The sequence below is a fragment of the Hylaeus volcanicus genome, chromosome 6 (genome assembly GCF_026283585.1).
Source record: "Hylaeus volcanicus isolate JK05 chromosome 6, UHH_iyHylVolc1.0_haploid, whole genome shotgun sequence".
NCBI classification, from domain to species: Eukaryota; Metazoa; Arthropoda; class Insecta; order Hymenoptera; family Colletidae; genus Hylaeus; species Hylaeus volcanicus.
Genome location: NC_071981.1, coordinates 19,220,733 through 19,244,306, shown reverse-complemented (window position 1 = coordinate 19,244,306; position 23,574 = coordinate 19,220,733). Strand labels below are relative to the sequence as shown.

The 23,574-nt window shown below is 41.6% G+C and overlaps 3 protein-coding genes, 1 long non-coding RNA gene and 1 other non-coding gene across 15 annotated transcripts in view; 2 read left to right on the top strand and 3 right to left on the bottom strand.

Moving 5' to 3' along the window:
* The window catches only part of LOC128877883 (echinoderm microtubule-associated protein-like 2), a 28,386-nt gene extending 23,902 nt beyond the window's left edge, over window positions 1–4,484 (bottom strand). For 3 of the 7 annotated variants that reach the window (XM_054125508.1, XM_054125513.1, XM_054125515.1), the window contains exon 1: window positions 4,032–4,483. The gene's annotated coding sequence lies outside the window, so the exon portion shown is untranslated. Of the gene's footprint in view, window positions 1–4,031 lie in introns of all 7 variants that reach the window. The other 4 variants (XM_054125514.1, XM_054125511.1, XM_054125510.1 and 1 more) reach the window with 3 other exon arrangements.
* A 4,200-nt stretch (window positions 4,485–8,684) lies between these two features.
* Trnas-cga (transfer RNA serine (anticodon CGA)) lies at window positions 8,685–8,766 on the top strand. Its single transcript has one exon. It is a non-coding gene; the product is annotated as a tRNA-Ser (tRNA).
* Window positions 8,767–9,534: 768 nt separating this feature from the next.
* LOC128877885 (MD-2-related lipid-recognition protein-like) lies at window positions 9,535–10,934 on the bottom strand. The gene is made up of 4 exons (XM_054125516.1): window positions 10,773–10,934; window positions 10,260–10,385; window positions 10,019–10,188; window positions 9,535–9,718 (listed from the first exon to the last, which is right to left on the bottom strand). The coding sequence occupies exons 1-4, from the start codon at window positions 10,873–10,875 to the stop codon at window positions 9,635–9,637; spliced, it is 483 nt and encodes a 160-aa protein (XP_053981491.1). The 5' UTR covers window positions 10,876–10,934; the 3' UTR covers window positions 9,535–9,634.
* Window positions 10,935–13,022: 2,088 nt separating this feature from the next.
* LOC128878585 (uncharacterized) overlaps window positions 13,023–23,574 on the bottom strand; it is a 43,846-nt gene continuing 33,294 nt past the window's right edge. For 2 of the 5 annotated variants that reach the window (XM_054126877.1, XM_054126878.1), the window contains exons 6-14: window positions 22,815–23,116; window positions 20,401–21,559; window positions 19,252–19,432; window positions 18,532–18,662; window positions 18,310–18,458; window positions 17,792–17,971; window positions 17,464–17,568; window positions 16,610–16,810; window positions 13,024–16,450 (exon numbers count right to left, since the gene is read on the bottom strand). In XM_054126877.1, the coding sequence (XP_053982852.1) occupies window positions 16,289–16,450; window positions 16,610–16,810; window positions 17,464–17,568; window positions 17,792–17,971; window positions 18,310–18,458; window positions 18,532–18,662; window positions 19,252–19,432; window positions 20,401–21,559; window positions 22,815–23,116 (2,570 nt within the window). In that variant the 3' untranslated portion in view covers window positions 13,024–16,288. Of the gene's footprint in view, window positions 16,451–16,609; window positions 16,821–17,463; window positions 17,569–17,791; window positions 17,972–18,309; window positions 18,459–18,531; window positions 18,663–19,251; window positions 19,433–20,400; window positions 21,560–22,814; window positions 23,117–23,574 lie in introns of all 5 variants that reach the window. The other 3 variants (XM_054126879.1, XM_054126882.1, XM_054126880.1) reach the window with 3 other exon arrangements.
* Window positions 21,455–22,865, top strand: LOC128878596 (uncharacterized). Its single transcript, XR_008457446.1, has 3 exons — window positions 21,455–21,578; window positions 22,145–22,475; window positions 22,738–22,865. It is a non-coding gene; the product is annotated as an uncharacterized LOC128878596 (long non-coding RNA).

Genomic DNA, 23,574 nt, shown 5'->3' with positions numbered 1-23,574 from the left:
GTAAGTTAACTTCGTTACGAACTTGCAATTCAAATACTCGTTTCGGTATATAAATTCCAACGGTCGTCGTTTTATTATGTATGTTTACGTATGTTTTATTCCAACCCATGATAATTCTTTCAATTCTTACGTTTTCAGCAAAATTAAAGTTCCTTTTTTTTCAAATTGAGACTTTTCAGATCGATAAAAATAAAAATACCAAGGAAAAAAAATACGAATAAGTCTATAGATTTAAGTGGAACCACAACCGAATCTTCGATTTCCAAGAGAATGAATTGGAATGATTTCTTAGGTTACTACGATATTGTGTTTACAGAGTAATCGTCAAGGCCGTACACGATGTATGAACCACTGTTTGCAAACAATTCAGCGAAGAAACATAAAAAAAAGTACACATGTTGAATTGAGTAACCTCCTCCTTTTCGAAGTCGGTTAAAAATGGCTACCATTCGAAAATAAAGTTTTCATATTGATTCTAGAAACTTCCAGGTGTCCTCTAAATATATTTTCTTTCGAATAAACGCACTTTGTTTTTTACTGTCATGTTTTGCACGCTTCGCTATTCGGAACTAAACATTCGCGCAAGGTTGATAGCGTCCAGCAGTGCCGACTAAAAGTTGTAATAATCGATGAGCAGACCAGCTAACACGTGTAAAGCTTGGAAAGATACAAACGTGTTTGAAATACATGAATTATGCCAAGAATACCACTTATAAATATCGGCAACCTTTAAGGAAACGTTGACTAATTTTCTTCAACCTATTTTATTATCGAAAAGCAACTATATTTCTTTAGAATGTGTGTACGTAAAATAATTCGTTTTTTAATTAAAAAAGCTGAGCAAAATTTAAACGTGGTCTCGTGTTTCGGAGACCCATCCACGTCTCCATACAACTGCATTTGTGTCATCGTTGACAATGAGCCCAAGATTAACGTAGCCAGGACCTTAAGAACTTCATTTGCAATTCCTTCCTATTACGTGTTGGAACGATTAAACCGTGATGGTTTTCAACAATGGATTTCCTGTTCGATCTTCCTCCATGCATTCGTTTTTACATCCACGTCATCTCGCGTTGGAACAATTTTTCACGAGTATCGTGGACATCCAAGTCCCTCCAATTGCATCTCGGGGTTCACTGTTCCTGTTATCTTTATACGTATCGCAGGCAATGAATCTCGTCACGAGAACACGCCACCTTTGTTAATTTGCTTGCATACGATAGCAGAGCATTGTAATTGCCTCATAAACGTTTGCACACTTAATTGTACTTCCATGGAACCTTCATTATGGACAAAAAGCATCGCACGGTTTGAAAAACTCGCGCAACGAAGTCTAAGAGGATACTTCTATCATTCAAATGTCTGAAGCTTGGGATACTAGCGTTTTTAGGTAGTAAGACTTTGAAATATATATTATTTTTAGCGTCTTGGAAACTCCGATTGGCAAAGAAGACCTTGCTTCGGATTGAGTCCACAGACTCTCTCTCTCTCCAAGTTTCTCAATTAAACGATGAATATGTCTACTTATGGCGAGGTTCAACCATGCATATCCTACAACAATTTTCCTTTTCCGACAAGCGCGTGTCCCTAAATCGGCTATGCAGATGTGACGTTGGCGGACGAGTTTTCGGTTCATCGATGTACTCATACGACAACAATTTTATGGTTTTCTAGTTTCACCCAACCACCCAGTTTACCCGGATTTCTAAACTAGCTACTTAACATAGATTAGTATCTTAAGCAGAGGACGAAGCGTGATAAATAAATTCTACGTTTCATCCCAATGTAAACTTCTTTGGATATGACAAATTTTTTCGGTTATACGCACACACGCGTATCTTACCCCTGCCACCGAAGTGGAACATCTCCTATGCAGGAGTCGGTTTGAACGAAAACCTTCGGCACCAATAGCGGTGCGGGGTTCTTGCGCGGGACATTTGAAGAGAATTCCGTTCTTGCGGTTTCCTCTCGTGTTTGCTACAAATGACGAAACTCTCGCGGTGCAAAATGAAGCGACCAAGATCTCCACCGTGCCACCTTGCCAATTACGAGTCTTTGCGTCTGACAATGAGCCAACGGAGTGCGGAGTTTCTCACGACATTCAGCACCGTAATTTCTCTCGCCATTGTTTGACTACTGTGAGTCGTGACATGTAAAGGAGTCAGACTCTCATCGTCAGTGTTGGTGGAGCGAAAAAAACGGAACATAACGGTGCCGACAGAAAAATCTACCGCGTACCCTTTCCGGACTCGTTAATCGTTCTCGCACCCTTAATCCTTAGAAGCCTGATTTTCCAAATTAAATTTGAACAAATATCAACGTATTTATTATACGAACAATTCCGAGGTAACGAAACTTTTTCAAATTTAGAGGCTCGAGTCGGTCTCGAGCACTTCGTTATAACGTTTCGATCCTCGAATTTGGGTCATCTTCAGAAATTCTTCACTCGATCGAACTTTTGCGCATGGAATGTCCTACTTCGACGACAGCTGTGCACACCGCATATGTAACAGTACCAGCCGTATGTATTGGGACGACTCTATATTTCCAGCCATTGTACTGTATCAAACCATAAACATAGAAGGAGTGTAAGCAATTGCGAAATCCAGCGAAAGTGTGACTTAGATTCTTGAAAATATATTAAAATATTTATTATAATATTAGGTTAACGGTACAATAAACTTGAAACAGTTCGCACCGGAAGTCGGACCTCGAAACATTAATTGCTTACGCCTCGAAAACGACAGCTCCGATTGCAAAGTGATGCGAGACTTTCAAATTTCTTTCGCCGTGTAGATCAAACAATTTGTGATATTTTTCCTATCGTGCATTCCAATCGATTCAGCGGTAACTTTTATTGGTGGCCGAGCAAGTATGCGTGCCATGCGTTTAACGGTCGTTGAAAACTGTTTTCACACAAGTTGAAAACGCCTCGTAGGCAAAAGTTGTATATGGTAATCCTTACTGTGGGAATTGCTTTCACCGTTCCCGCTGACGAGATAAATTTTGCACAAGTAAACACGCGACTTCGAGAAATTCGCGCAACACGTTATGCTTTCTGTCGCGTGTATTCCATTGCAACGAGCGCACGAAAAAGAAAAATCATGCGCGTATGTGCCTTCTATGCAGATATCGATACTGCGTTATCGTATTTCACTTGATTGTAACAGGTGGAGCTTGAAAAATAATCTCCAAAGAAAATAATAATATCGCGACGCCTTCGTGAGAATATTTTATTTTAAAATATTCACTACGTTGCACCTTGAATATTCAAATTGTATTTTAATTTTATTAACCATTTATTTGGAGTGGAAATGATAACAAGAAACGTTTGCAGACCAGTAGATATCGATTAAACGTCGCGTTAAGAATGATAACACCTTATCGTTTGACAACTTGCACTATCATTCAGCCGATATATTTTTGAAAACTATATATAGAGCTTATGCAAGCATTATTTGTTGCCGGAAAAAGTCCATAAAGGTTAGTCATCTATTGTGCGAATAAAATTCTGCCCATCCCAATTTTCTAGTAGTAATCGAGCTATTCCACGCGTTCGACATATACCTATAATATTTCTATATACTTCATATTCTTCGAAATTCTACTCGAAACCATCTTTCATCTCGATTGAATAATACTCGAAGGTCAAACCGCAGTACACAGTTCGTGTTTCATATTGCTACCGTCGAGCTACTGTAAAATCCAAATAATTTCCTTTTCCCTTGGATACACGAGCGTGTGGTCCGTTATTATTTACAAACAAATCGGAGTAATTCTATCGCGATCCTAAATCCTACATCATCGAACAATGAAAGCCATCGATACACCTCGAACTTTGCGATTACCGATCGCGGTCAGAGGTGGGCAGAACTTTGCACGGCACTATAAACGTTCTTCTAAAAAAAAACAGATTGCCCATCGGTGACTCGAATCGTTACTCGCGAATTCCTGGCGCTTCGAGACCTGTCCCCAGAGGTCTCCGAGAAAGAGTTCGCAACGAAAAATGTGATATCATGCTGGTCAAGTACCTGCGCGCAAAATGATCGTGCGGTATGCACGATCGCCTGGAGTGGACCTCTTCCACGAGAACGTTAGTCAGCGGCGTAACGACACGATGAGAGGCTGGACAAAGGTGGAGAAGCGAGCTGGCGGATATTTCCTCGGCTATTTGCATACAATCCAGCTCTCGACGCGAATCCACGGCGTTCAGGAATCCGGTGGAAAGTCCTGCAGGTCCTCCCCTTTCCTCCCTTGTCTTTCCTCCCTTCTTGGCGGCTGGACAGAAGCGGTTTCCGTTTGGTGGGCGTCGTCTGTTCGCACCACGTTCGTCGAGTTCCGCGAAACACACGGCGAACACGAGGAAATCGACGGCGGATCGGTTTCGAGTCGTTCACAGGTAGAAAAGGTACACGGGGACGACGGGGGACAAACACAGTAACGAAGTGACCGCGAAGCAGAGCCCGGGCGAAAGGAACCGCACGCTCAAGAACCTAGCCAAGCACTGGTGAGGCCAACAGGTGAGCCGTGCCAACAGTTTACGGCCAGTGACGTATCACCCGTGTGCTCTATCCAGGGCAACAGGTGTGAATCGGCGCAGTCGCGTACCTCGTGCTGGGAACCGATCGAGGGGCCGATCTGCTCATTTCAAAGGGAAAGAATGACGTCTTGAAATCGTAGCTAGAATTCAAAGAAAACTTGTAATCTCGTTGAGTCTACAGAAGTGGGTTATGGAACTCCTTGCACCGGTAATTTTAAGGATTTTTAAGTCGCGCGTTTCTTTTCGAGAAACCCTTACGAAACGTCATAGTTAAACATTCTTTTTCGAATACGAAAGAGTTAAAATGTACAGGAAAGAAATTTTGATTCTTTTAACGATTTTCACTGGAAGTGCCTTCGCCGACGTGTTAATGCAGTAGTCAACTTCAGGCAACAGGTGTGCATCAGCTGCACTGTACGAAGGAAATATAAAGTTGCATCTGTTTCCCGAAGCACAGCCACGCTGTCGTACCTAACACGGAGTAAGAAAAATATTGGTTTGTATGGAAAACCCATGCCGATTTTTGGTGGTACAGGTTCGAGTATATTGGAATGGTTGAAAACGAATAACACGTAAGATGGTACTTACATATGTAATTCGAATGCGTCTTTAAATTTATCTTAAAAATTGGCACGAACTTTCTGGACAACCTAATATTATATTTAAAGGTAATCGGTAACCTCTGGTTATGGATATCTTAGATGAAATAAATGTGCAAGTCTTGCAAGCACAATTACAGTTGAAAGTCATCGTTCTTGAGCAAGATGGTACCGCCACGGTATTTCTGCAAGTATACATTAGAGGCGGCAGTAAAAGTAAAGCCGTCAATTACCATGGTATCGAAATGAGAGGTTGTTCATATTCATTCTTGTTTCGGTTGAATATCCACTACAGTGGCATAACAGTAATGAAACGTTCGCTCGTTCGATTCAAACGAACAAGATAAATCTTAAAAAGGAAACCGGTTTCATCGTTGGCTCGATTCTTACACTGCAACGAGCGAAGATCAACGAATAAAACCGCGAATTTTCTGTAATTTGTTCACTTGTTCGGCGCGACCATATCGCAGATCCAACGTTTCTCTCAATCAGTGGAATTTAACCGAAGACGTTATAATGAACGTCCTCATCTTTTGCATCGGGAAAGTAAATGTATCGGTATTATTAGCATCAGGCATACAGGCACAAACTTGATTTTATTAGGTTGTCCCGAAAGTTTCTTTCGTAATTTGTACTCAATTATTTTGTGCGGTAGTGTTCATATAAATAGACGATCTAATTTCTTAGATGTTGATGTTGTAGCAGTAATGGAGCAAAATGAATCGTACACAATTCAATAATGTAACATTAGACATAAAATATTGTGTATGTATTACTTATTAATAAAACGAAAGAAACTTGGCACAACCTAATATTTCCATTGCACGAAGTCTACAGCATTATGGTTTTAAGGTAAACAGTCGTTAAAGAAAAGAAGTCTGAAATAGGCAAGGCGCCGCTTAGGTGCTTGTTTCTAAACCTAGCCTCGCTTACAACATTTATAATTGAGACAGTTATAAAGAAGGCGGGAATTATGGTCCTGGGTATTACGATCTATACTTAAGACACTTTGCGAAGTTGAAAGTACAGTTTTTTCCTCTCGGTAATTTTTTTATCGATGACGCCGTTTCGTTTTGCTGAAAGCGAGGAATCGAAAGTAATTGTTAGTAATGCACCAATAAACACATCTGAATATTCACCGGAGAGAGGTGCCACTCTTATCTCAACTTTCTTATTAAGTGGAAGATGTAGGAAGATGCAGGATTTATTATATATAAATATGATTGTTCGAATGATGGATGACGAGTAGAAATTTGATCGATGTTTGAATTCGTTTAGTTCTCCTTCCATTGTTTCGCTCTTTTTATCTTTGATCGAAGAAGCGGGTCAAGAGGAAATCAAAATAACTGCTCTATATAATCGATTGATTTATTCTTACGCGATCGGTCATCCAAGAATAACTTCTTCGCGTCTAGTGTGAGATATAAGTACTTTCTAACAGCGGTTGCCACTCGGAATCTTCCAGCCATCCTTGTATCGAAATATTTACTTCGATTTAATTTAATAATAATATTTAATAAATCGGAAATATTTGCTATTCCTCGAGGTATTTCACGATTGTCTTATCGCCACGTTCCACAGCTCCTCTAGAGAAATTGATTCACTTACGACATTCGCGGGTTTCGCCATCGGTGTCCAGATGGAATAACGCGGGTACCACGCAGCTATGCACACAGACTGAAATAGATCCACGGACACGGTTTGTAGAATCGTATCGGACAGAATTGTCGAATCGTATCGAATGTGGGTTAGATACGGACACCGAACACTTCCTTTCCCGTATCGCGACTTTCTTTCGTTTGCCACGAGGTAAAAGTGTATCCGCCCAAGCCGCGGTGGGCATTGTGCGTGGCCAGTTAGTTTTGCAATTCTTATTCAAATCTCCCGGACGATTTTGCATTCCGAAAGGTACAACGCGCGTTCCACGTTTATCGTTCCGTTGGGATTTATCTTCGTCGAGGATCCACGGAGTACGCCCACTTCTTCAGGATTTCCATTCGACAGAATTTCAACGCACGGATATGGTGCTTCTCGTAACGAAATCGCGGAACTCTCGATCGAAATTGGATAATCGCGATATCGTGAATGGAAGACGGTAGGTGAACAGTTCTGGAACGAGGAACAATCTTTCACGTTTCATCTATCATCTCCGACGACCAATTATAGGCGTCGTGCCAGTTTTTGATCCGTGGGCGGTGGTTTGTTGACCTCTCGATGAAATAATCCTAGACATGGTTGGCCCTCGCCGTTTTTGGAATCGCGAATCGAACCTGCGGGTACCCGATGACATAATTTTTGTTCCAAAATGTGGTGCGTCGAAGTCGTGAATATAAAGTCGAAGCTATTACAAACAAAAATGGTAACTGCGTGGAGGGTCTCGTGGTCGATGTTTCGAAAACTCACGGATGAGCCTCGTCGTATGAAGCGTGAAGCTAACTTTAAGATTCTGCAATTGTAAAAGAACAACCACGTAATTGTGAATATTTTCCTTAATTTGTTGGTTCTGTCTTGAAACAGCGCGTTGTTTTGCTTGGTTTAAATAATGGATCCGATCGATCGATTAAAAGGAAAGACGACGTCGTCGTTGGCAATTAAACGTTTCAATTAATCAGGAATTCTCGTCGCGCAAAGTTACTCTTGGCTCTCGTTACTCGAATTATCAAATCGATTGCATTCCTAACGTCCGTCGTTTCGTATTCGGTCAACGTCCGAAACACTCAGGCAGTTTTTATTCCAACGTCGTAGCTGGAACGACGAGAGAGTGTAGAGTTTGAAGTGCATGCACTGGTGGTAACGTGTTAGGTTTCATATTATGCGTTAACGTATGCGTGTCAGAAACCGTTACAAAAATAGAAATACATACATGAAAGTCTGATACCTTTATAATTCATCGTTCCCGCTACAATTTCTTTACCGTCCGAGACCAGACGCGACTCATTGCTTTGACGTTTCGTGCGACAGATGGCGACGTCGGTGCTTTCTGAAAGCTTGCGACAGTAGGGGGAAGGTTTATCATTTTACATAACCAAAAAATCGATCACCTTCTCCACTTCCGTACAATTTAAGGTTTCGAGACTGTTCCAGAAAAATTTTAGGTCAAAATTCGACGTATCGAGAAAGTTACGTTACGCGATTTGAAGATGCCTTGTCGCGATAACGAATGGACGATCGAACGCTTTAAAGCTGCTTTTCATGATACCACCCTTTACACGACGACATCTCGAGACGAATTTTTCGATTCGAAATTTTAATAGGTCGTAGAAAATATGTTGGTATATTTCTTGAACGACAAAAGGACAAATTGTAAAATATTTGACCGACCAGTTTCTTTATGTATATATTTCAAAAAGGAACGTTTTTTTTCAGGATGCCAACACGGGAACTCGTCGCAATCTTTATCGTCGTACATTTATTTATAATAATACCTCTCTACTTTACAAAGCGGAATAGTACAACTGGACTAAATTTATTTTAAACAATGTTATGTATACTTACTGTTGTATATTCGGCCCTGAAAACCGAAGTTTGGAAGCATTGTTGTACAAGCTGCGGTGTCCGAGTGGTTAAGGAGTTGGACTCGAAATCCAATGGGTTTTTCCCGCATAGGTTCGAATCCTATCCGCAGCGTTTCTTTTTTTTTTATCTCCTTTTCTCTGATAAACATGCTCTTGTAATCTGTTCGCTAAGAGCCGCATGATACATTTATAAAACGATCACATTTATAATTGAAACATTCGAAAGACCTATCTTGTAGCTGCTAATTCGTTAAAATAAATTTAACGGAAGTAGAAGTATGTGCATAATTAATTAATAACGATCCGCGTAGATTCGCACCAATTTTAATTAAATCTCGCAAATTCGTAAAGGAGGCGAAATTAGAGGACGCATCTATGTATATCACGTATTTTCTGAAGAGCAAGAACCTAAACTTTGGGGGTAAACTACCCTCCAAAATTTCGCTCTTCCTACGTTATCTTGAACATTACTGAAGACGCTAAACAGGTTTCCAGAAAATTTCGTAGAAGATTCCAGTTTACATAAATCTCGCAACTGAAATGGATCAAAAACTGGAATATATGAAGTTAAAAGGTTACTCTTGCTCGATCGGTCACGTAAGAATAAATTAATCGAATTCGTAAAGGTGTTATATTGATTTTTTCGTGCTCCAAGATAACGTACCTGAAGTATCGAATTGTTTAGCAATTATTTACTGGGTTTTGTCCCCGAGTCGATTTTATTATTCAATTGTATTTATTGTTGATCAAAAGAACTGGTCACAAGGAAACTGGTATATTTATAAAATATTAATCGCGGTCGTTGAATACCGATAAATATTTCAATCTGAAATATAGAAACTGTATCGATGAATATCGACTCGAAAGAAATGAAAACTGCTTCTACTAATGGAATGGTTCGTTTATTCGATTTAACTCATCGAATTGTTAATTATAATTAATTGAGCACAATGAAATGATGAATCACACACGGCCAGTCATCATTTCGTTATCTTTATTTGAAACATGAAACAACATTCTTGCTCCTGCTCGTTCCAGACTCTCCATTTAAGGTCATACATTCTCTGAAACAAAAGCAATTTTTAGATGCAATCAAATGAACTATTTGGCCTATAACTACGAGCGAGATTCGTGGTAAGAAATTTCGACCATAAACAATAAGCAGGAGTCCGACTCGTGGTACATTGTTCGGACTTCCTATTTTCTTGTTTACTATGGCACGAGCAATCGGATGATAACGTGTAGGTCAAGGGGTTAAAAGAGTCGTATTGCTCGAGAACGAGAAGCGTCGACGTTCGTTATGGATTATATGTACATAGTTACGCGTTAACTCGAAGGACATAACTTACAAGGCTGTTACTTACAATAGGATATTTTTTCAAAATGTGTATTTGCGCTTGGTACGTGTTCCTTTGTCCCGGCACGATTGGACACATAGTGAACAGGCAAGCATCCGCGTCCATTCCCAAAAATGGAATATCCATCATTTGACTCGCCCAATAAACTCTACTCTGCAGATTCTCCGCCTCGAAACCTAAGAAATAATAATTTTTATTTAATAACTTTAAAACGTTTCAAAATGTTTAAAAACGTTTAAAAACTTACTAGGCGTGTAATGGAAAGTTATGTTTGAAATGATTCCCCTCCTTAGTTTACATGGTTTACCTTCTGCAGCCTCTTTACAGGGATCCACGTATACTTCGTGTATGGTACAATTCAATGGGGTATCGGCTGAAAAAAGAACGTACGAATCTTAATTGTGTTCTTCTAATTCACCTGTTAGTTTAATTTACTTTAATTATTATAATATGTAAAGCTCGATGCTAATCGATACGGTATAGAACATTGCGAAAGTTCTACTCATCGTGTTTAGTCCTGTCAGTTTTTTTACTCATTTTTAACAATAGAATATACTTTTCGCAGTATTTAGATTTACATCACTCGCGAGTTTATGTCACATTCAATTACGAAATGATAGCAGATGACACGAAGTTGTTTGTGTGTAAAGTTGCCGGTTAAGAATGCGTTAACACTCTGTCTTATTTCACTGACTCGTTCAACGTTTATGTCTATTATGTATGACACAGCCTTAGCTGCGAATAGTCGACCTATACTCACGTTCAGGGTATGGACACGGTCTCGCAGGGACTAGCTCCGCGTAGACCACGGATGACAAGGCTAGCGCCAGGAACACGAGGAGGAATTCACTGTTTCGATTCATCCTCGATGGATGTTCGTTACAAAGTAAAGCGAAGACAGCTCCTCGCCTCTGGCAGAAGCCTGGACGATGACTGGCGGGATGTTCCAGAGTGGGGCCATAGGTCAATTGAGATTACATTTTAGTCACGAGAAAACTCGTATGCATCTCGGCTGTCGCCTTCGAGGAATCGTCTTGAACTCTATGTCGTTATCGCGCTACACTCTTCGGTTCATTGGGTATCGCGGTTCCGTAACCGACAATTGCAGTTTCCAGAAGTGGATTAGTCGTTTGCTTCCTTACAATTGTTTATGTTGCTTCTCTGCAATCTGGAACGGTGTCACTTTGACGTCTACTAGCTACCAACGTCTCCTTTCTTTGCATTCTTCGTCAATACGGAAACGAACGCGATTTTAAAGGCTTGCAATTCTAGTAGCCAAAAATTTTCCAATTTTTTCAGCTTATCTACGAGTACTGCCGCTTGACAGGTTTTGTTCCGTTACCTTATCGCGGTACAAATTGTACACGCTTTCAGCATTACGCATTCAAAGCTTTCCCTGATATTCGAAGAAATAAATTGTTGGATTGTTTGTCATCGATTAGATATCCGCAATAATGTTAGATCGTTGACAATTTACGACTAAATCGATCTAAACACATTTCCAATGTCCTAATCCAATTATTTGTATACCATCGTTCGTTTTTGCACGAACTCGATGCCTTTCTATATCTGGAAGTCGTTGAGTCTTAACGAACAGCGACAATTTCTGTAACCCGAGTTAATAAGGTTTATCGAATCAAATTCAGTTAGCGGGGCAACGTTTAGTTCGCGCACAAGAAGTAGTTCTGCAGCTAAAGTTTCTTCAGCGTCGATAGATGTTCCGTTTCGGAGCATTCATCTTTCATATTTTCTGGCTCGACGTTTTTCTTGATGCTATTCGCGTGCTTTGCGCATTTTCTAAAGTCTAAAGAAAACTTTTATCCCCTATTTAGACGAAACACGTGGAGCCGAGACAAACGTGTACTATAACTCAGGATACCTTCGGAATTAATAGAAGAAAGACTATGGAAAAATAACAAGGTCCGACGTGGTATTGTCGACAAACGGGGACTGCAACGTTTAATATCTCGAGAACTGTTCAAGCTGGAAAGCCGACATATCGCAATCTTTCGTCCTGAACGTCGCCAATAAATAAAAAAGAAAACATGCGAGTTAAGAGAAACATGTTAGCTCGCCAACCCTGTAACATCGAATATAAGCCTTGTAAATAAAACGCACCAGCATGTAGCGTTGCACATGCCTCTGTTCGATTTTATTCCAGATTGATTATCTACATTCGCTAGAAAAAAAAGTTGCTTGTAAACCGCTGACCTCGTCGATGTGTCATCCCGAGTTAATCGTTTCTTCATAGGATATAAATCTTCGTCGAGACGATTAAAACGATTAAAGCGCAAAATGCATTTCGGTGTCGCATACGCGTAATTTACGCGATATCGAGAGACGAAACGTTGTCGCCAACAGATCGGAACATTTCGTGGTGCTTGACCTCTTTCCAACTTCCACTCAATTATCGAGTCAATTACACCGCGCTTTAGACGTTGAGCGTGGAGGATTAGCCGCGAAGGTTACGTCTGTACGATAATTTGCATCGTCCATTTACGACACATGACACGATACGAGACAGTTTGAATCATCACTGCCAGAAATAAAGAGTTCGACGATCGTTCGAGTGCGGTCGCTGGGCGGATTCAGCATAGAGGCTGGGCACGGGGCCAATGTGGGGCGGTCTCAGATGACCAATCAAAGAGTGGGCCTCTGGAAAAATAATTGGGCACAATTGTTAAATTGTGCATTTCCTGATAAAAAGTGTCCGTCGTGCCGGAAGACGGTCGGGTCGTCGATTCTGCCGAAATTTCAAATATGACCGACCCTGAGACGATTCTGAACCACAATTTCCACTGTTTGCACATTCTGCAACGAAATAGCCTCGAGTGGAAAGGGTTAATCATCGGGCGACTGGGCTTAGCCCCATCAGACACCCTTTGGTACTTCGTTAATAATTCATCGATATTTCTTCTCTAATTGAAACTATTTTTGTTCATATATTGTCTCACCGAAATAATCTCGGCGTTGGTCGCCATTTTCGCATATCGCTCCGTCCTCTTCTTCATTCGCTGTCCTTCTCTACACTCGAAGTTTGTTGGGAACACATTCGAAGATACACTAAACGACTGAAGGAGGCATGCAAAATCGGAGACCCAAAACATTGACTTGAGTTTTCAAGCTTATAACGCTTCAAAGTTTGCGAATTTTCAAGGAGAAAACTCGATTCGGTCCCATTGATGCAGTAAGCACCATGCGGTTCTTGAAATCGATACAGAGGGTCTCGTTTGGCATTCTAGGCCCAACGAAGGAAAATGGGAAGAATGATTCTTCAAGAATCCCAATATTCTGGGCATGGTGTTTACTGCATCAATGGGACCGCCCGGGGCCGAACCGAGTTTTCTCCTTGAGAATTATCAAACTTTGAAGCGTTATAGCTTGAAAACTAATAAAAATCGGGTAAATACATTAAAGCTTAATGAATTCCTCTTAAAAAGTACTATCGCATGGTATAAAAAAAAAAAAAAAAAAAAATATACGTAGTCTCAATTGAAAAACGAAACTTGACCATTATATCACGTTAAGTAACAAAGTTAACAAAAATTCCTTCTCGCTGAAACATGCGCCCCATTTTACCATGAAATTTCCATATTTGAAATTTTGCATTCGGCCGATAGTTTTGGAGTTGGAGCTCCGTATTACTTAGACTAGGACACCCTGTATATTATTCAAATATCTTATTCAAGAACCAGCGTGGATGGAATTTTAATACCGAAGTAATTCGTTGGTAAAATGATCGTCGTTTATCAGCGCCGCGCCGGGAGCAATTTTTCGTAATTAAGAAGGAAGCTATGTCGTTAAGACGGAACGGTGATCGTCGCAAGCGAACTAATTATCGTCCGTGGCGTCGATTAGAGGCAGTCCGAGGTCTGGGGCCGTAATAGCGGATCGCTTGGTGGCCTGTACACCCTGGGTTACGCCAGTTAATACGCGATTATTCAATTGAATGCAGCGGTTGATTCACGAGGAACTAGCCGAAGAATAGTTTAGAAACCATTTTCGTAGACCTTTTGTATCCACGTGCCTATAAAAAGATATAACATGTACATACGAGAAATAATTGTTGCTCCTTCCACGAACGGTAAAAACATATTGAAACTTGTAACTCCAAAAAATTTGACAAGGAGGGCCCTTTATAAATCCCGAAAACGTTCATTTGAATAATTGCTTTGAAACTAACAAATTTCTCGACGAAATGTGAAAAACGACCGGGATTTACTGGAATGATTTCTCGAATCGTTTATTAAATACAAGATTTAACAATATAATAATATAATTATAATAATACAAATATTAATAATATTATTAATCGTAACGTACTTGAAGTATCCCTACAAACAATTAACAGTTAATCGTTAACTGTACAGAACTCGCTGTCGATGGAAGACCGACCAGCTGTGATCCAGGCAGTGTCTGAGAGCACCAATTTGAAAAAGTAATCGCTAAAGAAGAAATATTGCTAAAAATGGAAGTAGCTATTTAAAAAAAAAAAAAAAAAAAAAAAAAAAAATACGCCACGTGTAACGTGGCTTAGTAACAATTATTAATTGATGAACGTCTCTTAACGAAGTAGCGTCCAGTTTACAAATTAATAGTAGATCACGTCCCACGTGAATTCGATAGTAAGAACTGATATCGATTGAGAACTGAAGTGGCATGTCTTCCGTTTTGCGTAATTCCGATCACTGACGGTGACTCCTTCCGTTGCGATCGTCATTGCATAGGAGCAGGTATCGATTCTTTGGTATCAACGTTACGCGTGTGGTCGTGCGACCGAAATTTGAAACATTCGCCATACTAACTTTTCTCTATTAATTCTATCAATCGAAATAATCTAATAACGAGAGGCAATTCGATCGAATGAACGAATCGATTAGGATTTGATAATATTCTACCTGTGATCGTCGAAACAAGCTATGAATCGCGAACGTTTAAAAGAAAGTGATGGTTGGTAATGCGTGGTGGCGTGTGTGGTTTGCAAAAACTCGGTGAAAAAGTGCACAGAAGGGGCCGCTTTTTCGACAAACGCCGCTTATATTCGGCGAATCGATATTTGAAGTAGGCCAGTGACATTCGTGTCGCAAAGAGTGGACCGCTTCGACTTCGTTTTTCGCTTCCACAATTTCACGCGGCGATTCAAAATTCTAGGCATCTAAATGTCGAGTTATCGAGTGTTCAGGTATACGAAATTTCGCGTACAATCTAAAATAAACATCGAAGAACATCGATTGTGGGAATCGTTGCAAACCCGAGTATAATAGCCAACTCTTTGAAAAAGAAAATAATTTGATCTGCTCCCTCTAATGAAAATCTCGGGCACGTCACTTCATGTATGACGTTAGCACGTCTCTTTGGCAACTTCACTTTTGCATTTTTCGTTCTCAATACTTACATGGTGATTCGCGTTAACGGTTCGAGCTTCCTCGATCGAGACGACTCTTCTAACTCTAATTAACGCCTCCAATACGTTATCGACTCGAATTCATTGATCGGAAGTCTACAACACAGTCTGTGCAACGAGAAATGTTCCATCGTCTCAACTGATCGATTAAACGTAAATGTACAAAATAAGAACTTAATCTACCATTCGTTATAATTGGTATAATAAATTATAGACACGAAATCGAACAACAAAACGTGCAGTTCGGATCATAGGTAACAATATCCTCGAAATGTTGGGAACGTAACTAAACCTTGATCCTGTCGAAGAATTTTTGCTACTTAATTCCTATACACTCGGTAGAATTTTTAACAGAAGCGAGTAGATTATACCTATGTTAACGAACTTTCGACATTCATTGTCACTCGTGTGAAACGTGAAACATACAGCGTTGGTTGTTGTTTCTCGAACACTTTGGACTACTATAACACACATAAAACTTAAACAATTTGCTAATCGTTATCGTTAAGGCCTCGTCCTAACAGATTATCGGGTCGACTTAAACGGCTCCACGTTTAGATTTTATTTTATTCTTCGTGTGCCTCTTAATCTTATCGTTAAGCTTCTTTGTCTTCCTAGTCGCTTCTAAGTAATCATTTATTTGGAAGGTTGCTTTTTCTTGCGTATAATAGTTCCCTCGAGAAGAATTTTCTTCGTAGCGTCGAAATGAACATCGCTTCTCGCGGAGAAAGACTTTATCTCTTTCAGGTCCCTGGAAAGACAACAAAGAAACAAATTCCTAATAACTTTATGTCTTCTTCCCTTCCATTGGATCCGACATTCATTCTCGGACTCTTTTTATTTCGTTCGTGAAGCAGCGTAGCTGGTGAAACTCATACGACGTAAATTGGATCCTTGCACACCGATATCCTTGCCTCTTGAAGAATTCTTAGCCTCGGTCCCAGGGGAACACCCATTTTTTGCAACCTCTCCTCGCTTAAGTAAGGAAGCTCCACCATTCCAACTTTTTCTTTCTCAAACGCGGTCGCGTATTTCTGGAAAACGTATCATTCGTTTCATTTTGTAGAAATTGAAATCTCTTAAGTGGCTATCGTTGATAAAAAAGAAATTACTAAAATACTATTTTTAGAAGAGGCTCTGAACGGGTTCTAGAAACTTTGAGATACGATCGTTAGATTACGAGATCTACACACCTCATACCCAAGTTCCCTGAGGAACAATCTGATGAGCGGTGGTTCCGTGCCGAAGAACTTGGTCAGCTTCTTCACTCTCGAAGGGTTGGAAAGGGCTGGCAGCTCGGAGTCCTTGATCAGTGGCTGGGACTGCGACCTCACCATCGCCATGCTCGTTTGCGTCCTCAGAGCAGCAATCTCGCCTCTTATGTTTTCCATTTCCTGCGAAAACCTGGTAGTAGTGAGTTTCGGAAATTCCAACTAGTCTTTCCCCGTGCTGTACTATAAATATCCTCTTTCCAAACGAGAGAACTCGAGAACCTGTTACGACTTTAATGTTTCACAGGTAAGCAGAGAAGGAAAGGCTCCTGGAAAAATCGCGATTTTCGAAGCTCTCACGGCCTGAGTTCTTAACTTCTTAGAGTTGATGCTCTTTGAGGCTTCCAGATAAGTCTCCCTAAGCCGTATCTTTTTGGGAGAACATTCGGAAGTTTCGCCAGCTTTCCAGCCAATTTTAGCCAACTAAGAACATATTAATTCCTGCGAAATTATTTCGTTTTCTGGACGACAAACACTGGCAGGCAAATTTAAAGCATTTTGCTTTGGGCGCCAAGATTTAATTATTTTGATAATAAAAATGTGATATTAAATTTGTTGTTTTAAAAAGAAAATTTACGATCTTCTTATTTCAACTACGAGACATCTCGTAGTTGGCAGTGAACGGGTTGAACGTAAAATAAATTAACATATTCGTCAGACGCCGTGTTTCGTTTCTCTGCCTATCCGTGAAGCTTCGCTAAAATCGATACGCAGCTCTTCTTACGATGCACCGCAAGGTGAGTTCTCGCTTTTAAATAGTAACGAGATTTTCTCACCTGTATCATTAAATGCTGTGTCCTCATCTCCGAGCTCAGATGTGCCACTGATCTGGCAAGCGTAACTACGTGAGATTCTAATCGTTGAAAACGTTTGTTAATGCTCTGTAACAGACAAGGGAATTCACAGTTAATATTTATTCATACTGCATCCTGAAATTATAAAATTTTTATTAAACTAGAACCGATAATTCAAATTTTGCTCTTGATTAAATATTTGAAATATGGTGTGCGTATTGAGAGGGACTATTTTTACGAATAACTGTATATCTGTATTTTAACTGATTGCGAGAATAACGAAACGTTGGAGGTGTCCGAAACATCTTACCTTGATGTCTTTGGCTTTCTTCATCCTGTCGTCGATGGCGTGGGATCTACGTTTATCGTGATGCCTCGTGACAGGTCTGGATGAGACGGATGACGTCGGCAGCGATGAAACGGAACCATAACTAATGAGACCTCTGGCCTTCCGTCTCTTCTTCACGCTTCCGCCGAGCAACTTCAATACCTGCGATCACAAATGGCTATATATTAAAACTTCTCGTCCCGGGACGTTACACCCAACAACGACTCGCGTGATTTATTATTCGTGTGTATTACACAAAGTGCTGAAACAATGATTGATGACTCGGATGGCGTACAGTACAGATTAAACTGAACGAAAATAGCTCATTGTCGACAGTCAAGGTAGTTCGAGAAATTAATCTTGTAAGAGTTAGGAAGTGTATTGGTAACGGCAGTGATTTAGTTTGGAGAATTTTGGTGACGAGAGCGATGCTACCTTATTAAATGATCCAGATCTTTGATAATTTACAGCTCGTTGTAACATATTTTGCTCATATTTACCTCGCTGTACATATTTTCCAAGCCTTCTAGCTGCTTCCTAATCGTCCTCGCGTCGTTGGTACTCAAATCGGAGTCGCTTCTGTCCAACATGGAGTCCAAATCGAGTCCAGTCGTAGTCGAGGTCAAATCGGCGGCTTCCACGCCGAAAACTGGACAAACAACATCTTTGTGACCCGAGAGTAACAAGAAACCACAAATTAAGAGGTAAAGAAGACCACTCACGATGAGAAAACTTTTTTGCAGCTTCCTTCTTCGAAGTCGAGGCTCCGCGATGCTTCGAGCTGCTCGAGAACCCTCTTTTCTCCATGGCCTTGCTGTAATCGCTGTAATTAGGTTTCGACCCGTATGGTAAGCTAAAAGGTCCACAAACATGCAATTGTTAAGTTCGCTAAGAAAGCCGTAGAAGATGGTTAATTATCACGAAAGTACCGAACCGTGTTTAACGATCAGTTTAGCCCTCGGTTAGCACGCAACGTATACTACCGGTCGAAATGTTTCACATTATAATATTGTAAGCTGGGATCGAGTTACGCGTAACAAAATTATGCTCGTTATTCTGGCAAGTTGGAACTCTGTTACATTGTTAACCGGATTATCTTCGTTATATTGTTATTATATAAGTACGATGTTTGTTAATTCCAAAAAGGTAACTCTATCGGTCTCTATTTCTACGTTCTATAGGATACAAAATCCAGTGAAAACTTGTTCCGATATATTTCCACTCGCCCTGTAGGTGGCCGTAAACATGCTTTTGGTTGTCTAACTTTCAACAGTTTCATCGGTTGGTCGCCTCGGTACACCGATATCGGAGATTCGATCTACTCGAAGAGCAGAAAGAATCGGAAGTAGCCGGCGGGGCGGGGGGGCGGGGGGGGGGGGGGTGGCAGTGACCGGAAGTGACAACGGTTACGAGACGAAGAGATCTGTTTGAAGTAACGTTACCTCGCCGAGTATCGATTTCTCGATGTTCTGGGACTTTCATGGGGCGAAAGCGGCGGCAGAGGCGGCGTTACCGACGATACACTTTCGGATAGAGTCGAGTGCGCCATCGCGGGGAGATCTCGTGGTTCTAAAATGCTCCTCAGCTCCGATTCCACTATGTCCACCCACTCGGAGTCTTGCACTGTTGGAACAAAAGAGACGGACGATAACGCGAGTAACTTCTACCTCTGTCAAGATAGCTCGGGAAGAGTTACTCGCGGAGAGCAAACTCTGCCGGGGATCAAATATTTAATCGTTGCACTTTTTTTTTTTTTTTTTTTGTTTCGTGAACCGTCCAAGGGATTTCTTACTCCAGGTCATCGAGAAACCTATAATATCTAACAACAGCTTCAGGCGAACTTTGTGTTTTGAATCTATCGGGGAATAAAGAGCTCGAAAACAATGACGAATAAAAATGAAACGGATAGAAAATTGCGGTCGGGGTGTTTTAATTATATACCCATACAAATTTTGTTAATTATTTCGTTTACGTAAAGAAGGGCAAGAGGGTCAGCTGACCCACTCTCCGACACGGGCTGCCAACGGCTACTAATTGGAAAGCGACTAAGGAAAAGACTATAAAATATTACCAGTGATCGATCATAAAACGAGCCTAAATGTGTCAACGTGTCGCGTAGAAAGTGTACACTCGGATCAAGACAATATGTTCTTTTTTTTTATCCTGCCCGTGCGTAGGAATTAATATACGTACTGTGTCAACCAACCGAGTATCCAGATTGCGCCATCGATATTTATCTCGATTATGCTACCTACACGCGCGCTGACCTCTCTTTATACGATTTATACGAACGACTTGCCGGACGCTGGTGAAATATTGCTAAGGATTGAATTCGAAAAGAACGTAATATGTTTGAAATTTCGAGCATAGCGTTTCCTTCGAAAATTGTTAATAGATATCAGGATCTGGTTATTCTTGAAATAGTTCATCGGGGTAGACGTACAATTTTCCTTCCACATTTCACAGTTCACCGACCTTTTATATACCATACAGGCAAGATCCGTTTGTTCCTCTCGCGAGACAAAGGAGACCTCTCCTAGATAAAATTTCAATTCACCGAGGCAAACGAATGTAACATTCCAGCAACAAACCTGGAGGATGGGTCTGATCCTCGGGCGGTGGGCGTCTTCCGCTAGAATATACAGCGGACCCTCTCCCCGAGTCCACATTGGAGGAACTCTGTCCAGCCTTGTCGTAATCCGATCCAGAGCCTTGATTCTGGATCTTCAATCGTCCGATCCCGTGTTCCAGCTCGTCTTTCTTAATCTCTGATTTCACGACCGAGTCCTTCACGTATTGATTCTCGGCTCGTTTGCATCCCTCGAGGTTTCCAATCTTCAAGCCGGACGAACTTCTCGCCGCGTCCGTCTCCACGGTATCTTTCGACGCTTTCGCGCCGTAATGGTTCTCCTCCACTCTCTTCTGCAACTCCTCGATCCTTTTCTGAACGGTAGTTCCCTCCAGTTCCTGATTCTCTTGGCCAGACACGGTTACGGGGTCTTGCTCTCTCTTGGAACATCTGATCGTCTCGTCTCTGCGAATAGCGAAGCTGGTCTCCAGTCTGTAGTCCTCTTTCCTCTGCGAATCGCTTCTCCCGAATTCACCGAGTCCGTGATTCTCCACCGTGATCTCGTATCTTTCTTTATCCAAGGGATCCACCGTCAGAGTCTTCATGGGATCGACGGGATTTCTAGACTGCTCGTTTACGCGTTCGTCCTCGTAGCAGAGCTGTGGCTGGGACGCGGCTTTCTCGATGCCTTTCGTCGAGTTCCGTTGTTGAAACTCGATCTCCTGGTTGCAGTCGGTCTTCATGTAGACCTGGGGTACACCGTACTTTGGCCGACCCTGGGCGTAGTGGTAGTAGACCTCCTGACCGGAGAGCCTGAGTTCCTGGGTTTGTCTGGAGGTGCTCGGCAGGTCGATCTGCGACCTCGACATTGCCTGCCTGGCCTGTTGGTACTGCTGATAGGACACGTTGTTCGAGAAGTAGCTCTGCTGCACGTTCCTGACGCCAGTCTGGGTGTTTTGTTGCCCGGCCATCTGCTGCTGGTGCAGTTGCTGTATCAGTTGCCGTTGGTGCATGTTCTGTGCGTGCTGCTGAGCGAACCTGGGACTCTGATGGTGGTTCTGGTTCTGGTGCAACAGCTGCTGCGGACTTTGGAAGCTCTGATTCGTCGGTTGCATGGTATTGGCTACTTGGTGCTGCTGCATGGGCAGGCCGTGGGGTTTTTGCACCTGTGTCCCTTGGCCCTGTAATTATGCGACAATTGTAAGTATTTAGTACTCGAAGAATAATCTATCGTTAATCTACTCGTTAATCGAATCCGGAAGTAGCAAGAAATAGTCCATCCTCGTTTTACATCGCCAACTTTTAAACCAATCTATAGTCTCATTAATTAGCGCGTGTGCTAATTGCAACCGTAGCTCGCTATCTATTAATTCGTCTCTACTAACAGTCGGATAAATCTTCGATAATCTAATAACGATCTCTGTCAATCTAGGAATAACCATCGCATGGAATAATCGGTAAAAATGTTTTCGTTAAACGTCGCGTAGCCTCGGGCAGCTAATAAATTTCGAGAATTGTACGCAGGACGGCGCATTGTATTGCGTGCGGTTGGCTTTGGAAGGCATAAATATGGAACACGTATCACGTGCACCGTGCGTCTGAATAGGATGTATGTGTCGCGTTATTGCACCTTCTGAATTTATATGAAGATAAGTTCACCCCCCTTTTACGTAAGAATAACCTTTCCAGTCGCTGACGTCGGAAATAACCGCCGACCGTTTAATATCTGATGACTGCCTATAGCGTTTTCGATTATTGCCTCTTAGGTGGAGTTCACGCGGGAATGATTTTCGCAGAGTGCTTCACCGAGGAAAATAAATATATGCATGAAGCACGAGCGAACTGGACTGCAACGTCACGGAAAGAAAATGTTGGTCGCATGACTGAAACGTATGAGAAAGTACACCGGATTTTGTCGCAGAGGCGAGTGGTTGGGTTCACGAACACCCCCTTTCATTTGCGACAAGGTTTCTCGATCTACCACGCCAAGGTGCTCGACGGCTAGGAAAAATTTAACGCGGGGCTCGAACGAAAACTAGTCGAGCTTCGAAACGCCATAAATTAACTGAAATTCATCCAAAACTGTTGCGATCGAAGGTAAAGTAGCCCACTAGTTGTCGTGATCCCCATTTGTTATTTTCGTTATAGCGAACATATTTGAAAATCGTCTGTAAATTAAACGAAACCGGAACAGAAATTTTCCAGTTAACGAGTGAAAATTAGACCCAACACGTGTTAACCACCGATACCAATTTGATTTAAATTGTTGGAAGATCGAATTCCATGTTATTCGAAAAACATTGAATGTGGAATCTATTTCCATCGCAAGAACCTCCTGGTAACCTCTTCCTGCCTACAGGAGCGATTAGGCGAAATCAAAGTAACGTTACCCGATGAAAAGTAGTCCAGGATGCGTGGAAGGAAATCGAAGATTACCTGATTCTGAGAACTCTGATGTAGTCCCTGGTGCAGTTGCTGACTCGGCAGGCCGGACGGTCCCTGAACAACGTATTCCCTCGCAACATTTTGCACCTGTTGGCCACCTGTCGATTGTCCAAAACTGGAAACCTGGGTTTGATGGACCGTTTGAACACCTCCAGGCGGAGTGTGATGCGTCACGTGAAGCTGAGCACTTTGACCTGGCAGACTGGGTTGTACCTGGGACGTTGGCTGAAGCTGTCCAGGAAGTGGTACATTCTGCTGATTGCTCAGGTAACTATACGAGTGTCCGTACTGACCTAAACGATGAAAAGGTTGTGTAAATATCGTCGACCTTTCCACTGTCCATACAAACCCCACTTAATAGTTCAAATTTGTTACAGACTCGCGGTTAGAAAACGTAAATATAGAATACGTAGCATAAACGCTTCCATAAAGTTTATTCCTTTCCACCTTCTAATAGGCTACGCGAATGAACCGTTTATCGGATACTGTTTAGAACCAGCTGAAAAGTGTTGCACTGTAAAAAGTTCATCGCTCGACACGGTCTATGGAGCGAGGAAAAATAACAGTAGCCGCGAACGCCAGTAAACTGTAATATGCAAGTAAAGGAAACGTTAATTATATAGGAAGCAAAAACGCTGAAACGATACACCTAATGCGCGCAATTCATAATTATCGCCACGGCATCTAACGCTTCTCCACCTACACTCGTTCAATTAATTACCCAATACCCATGAATTAAACGGCTAGTCGT

Coding starts and splice junctions, on each gene's coding strand:
- LOC128877885 (XM_054125516.1), bottom strand. CDS start 10,875: ATGAATCGAAACAGTGAATTCCTCCTCGTGTTCCTGGCGCTAGCCTTG. Junction 10,386..10,772: donor ACCGTGTCCATACCCTGAAC/GTGAGTATAGGT, acceptor TTCTTTTTTCAG/CCGATACCCCATTGAATTGT. Junction 10,189..10,259: donor AACTTTCCATTACACGCCTA/GTAAGTTTTTAA, acceptor ATTATTTCTTAG/GTTTCGAGGCGGAGAATCTG.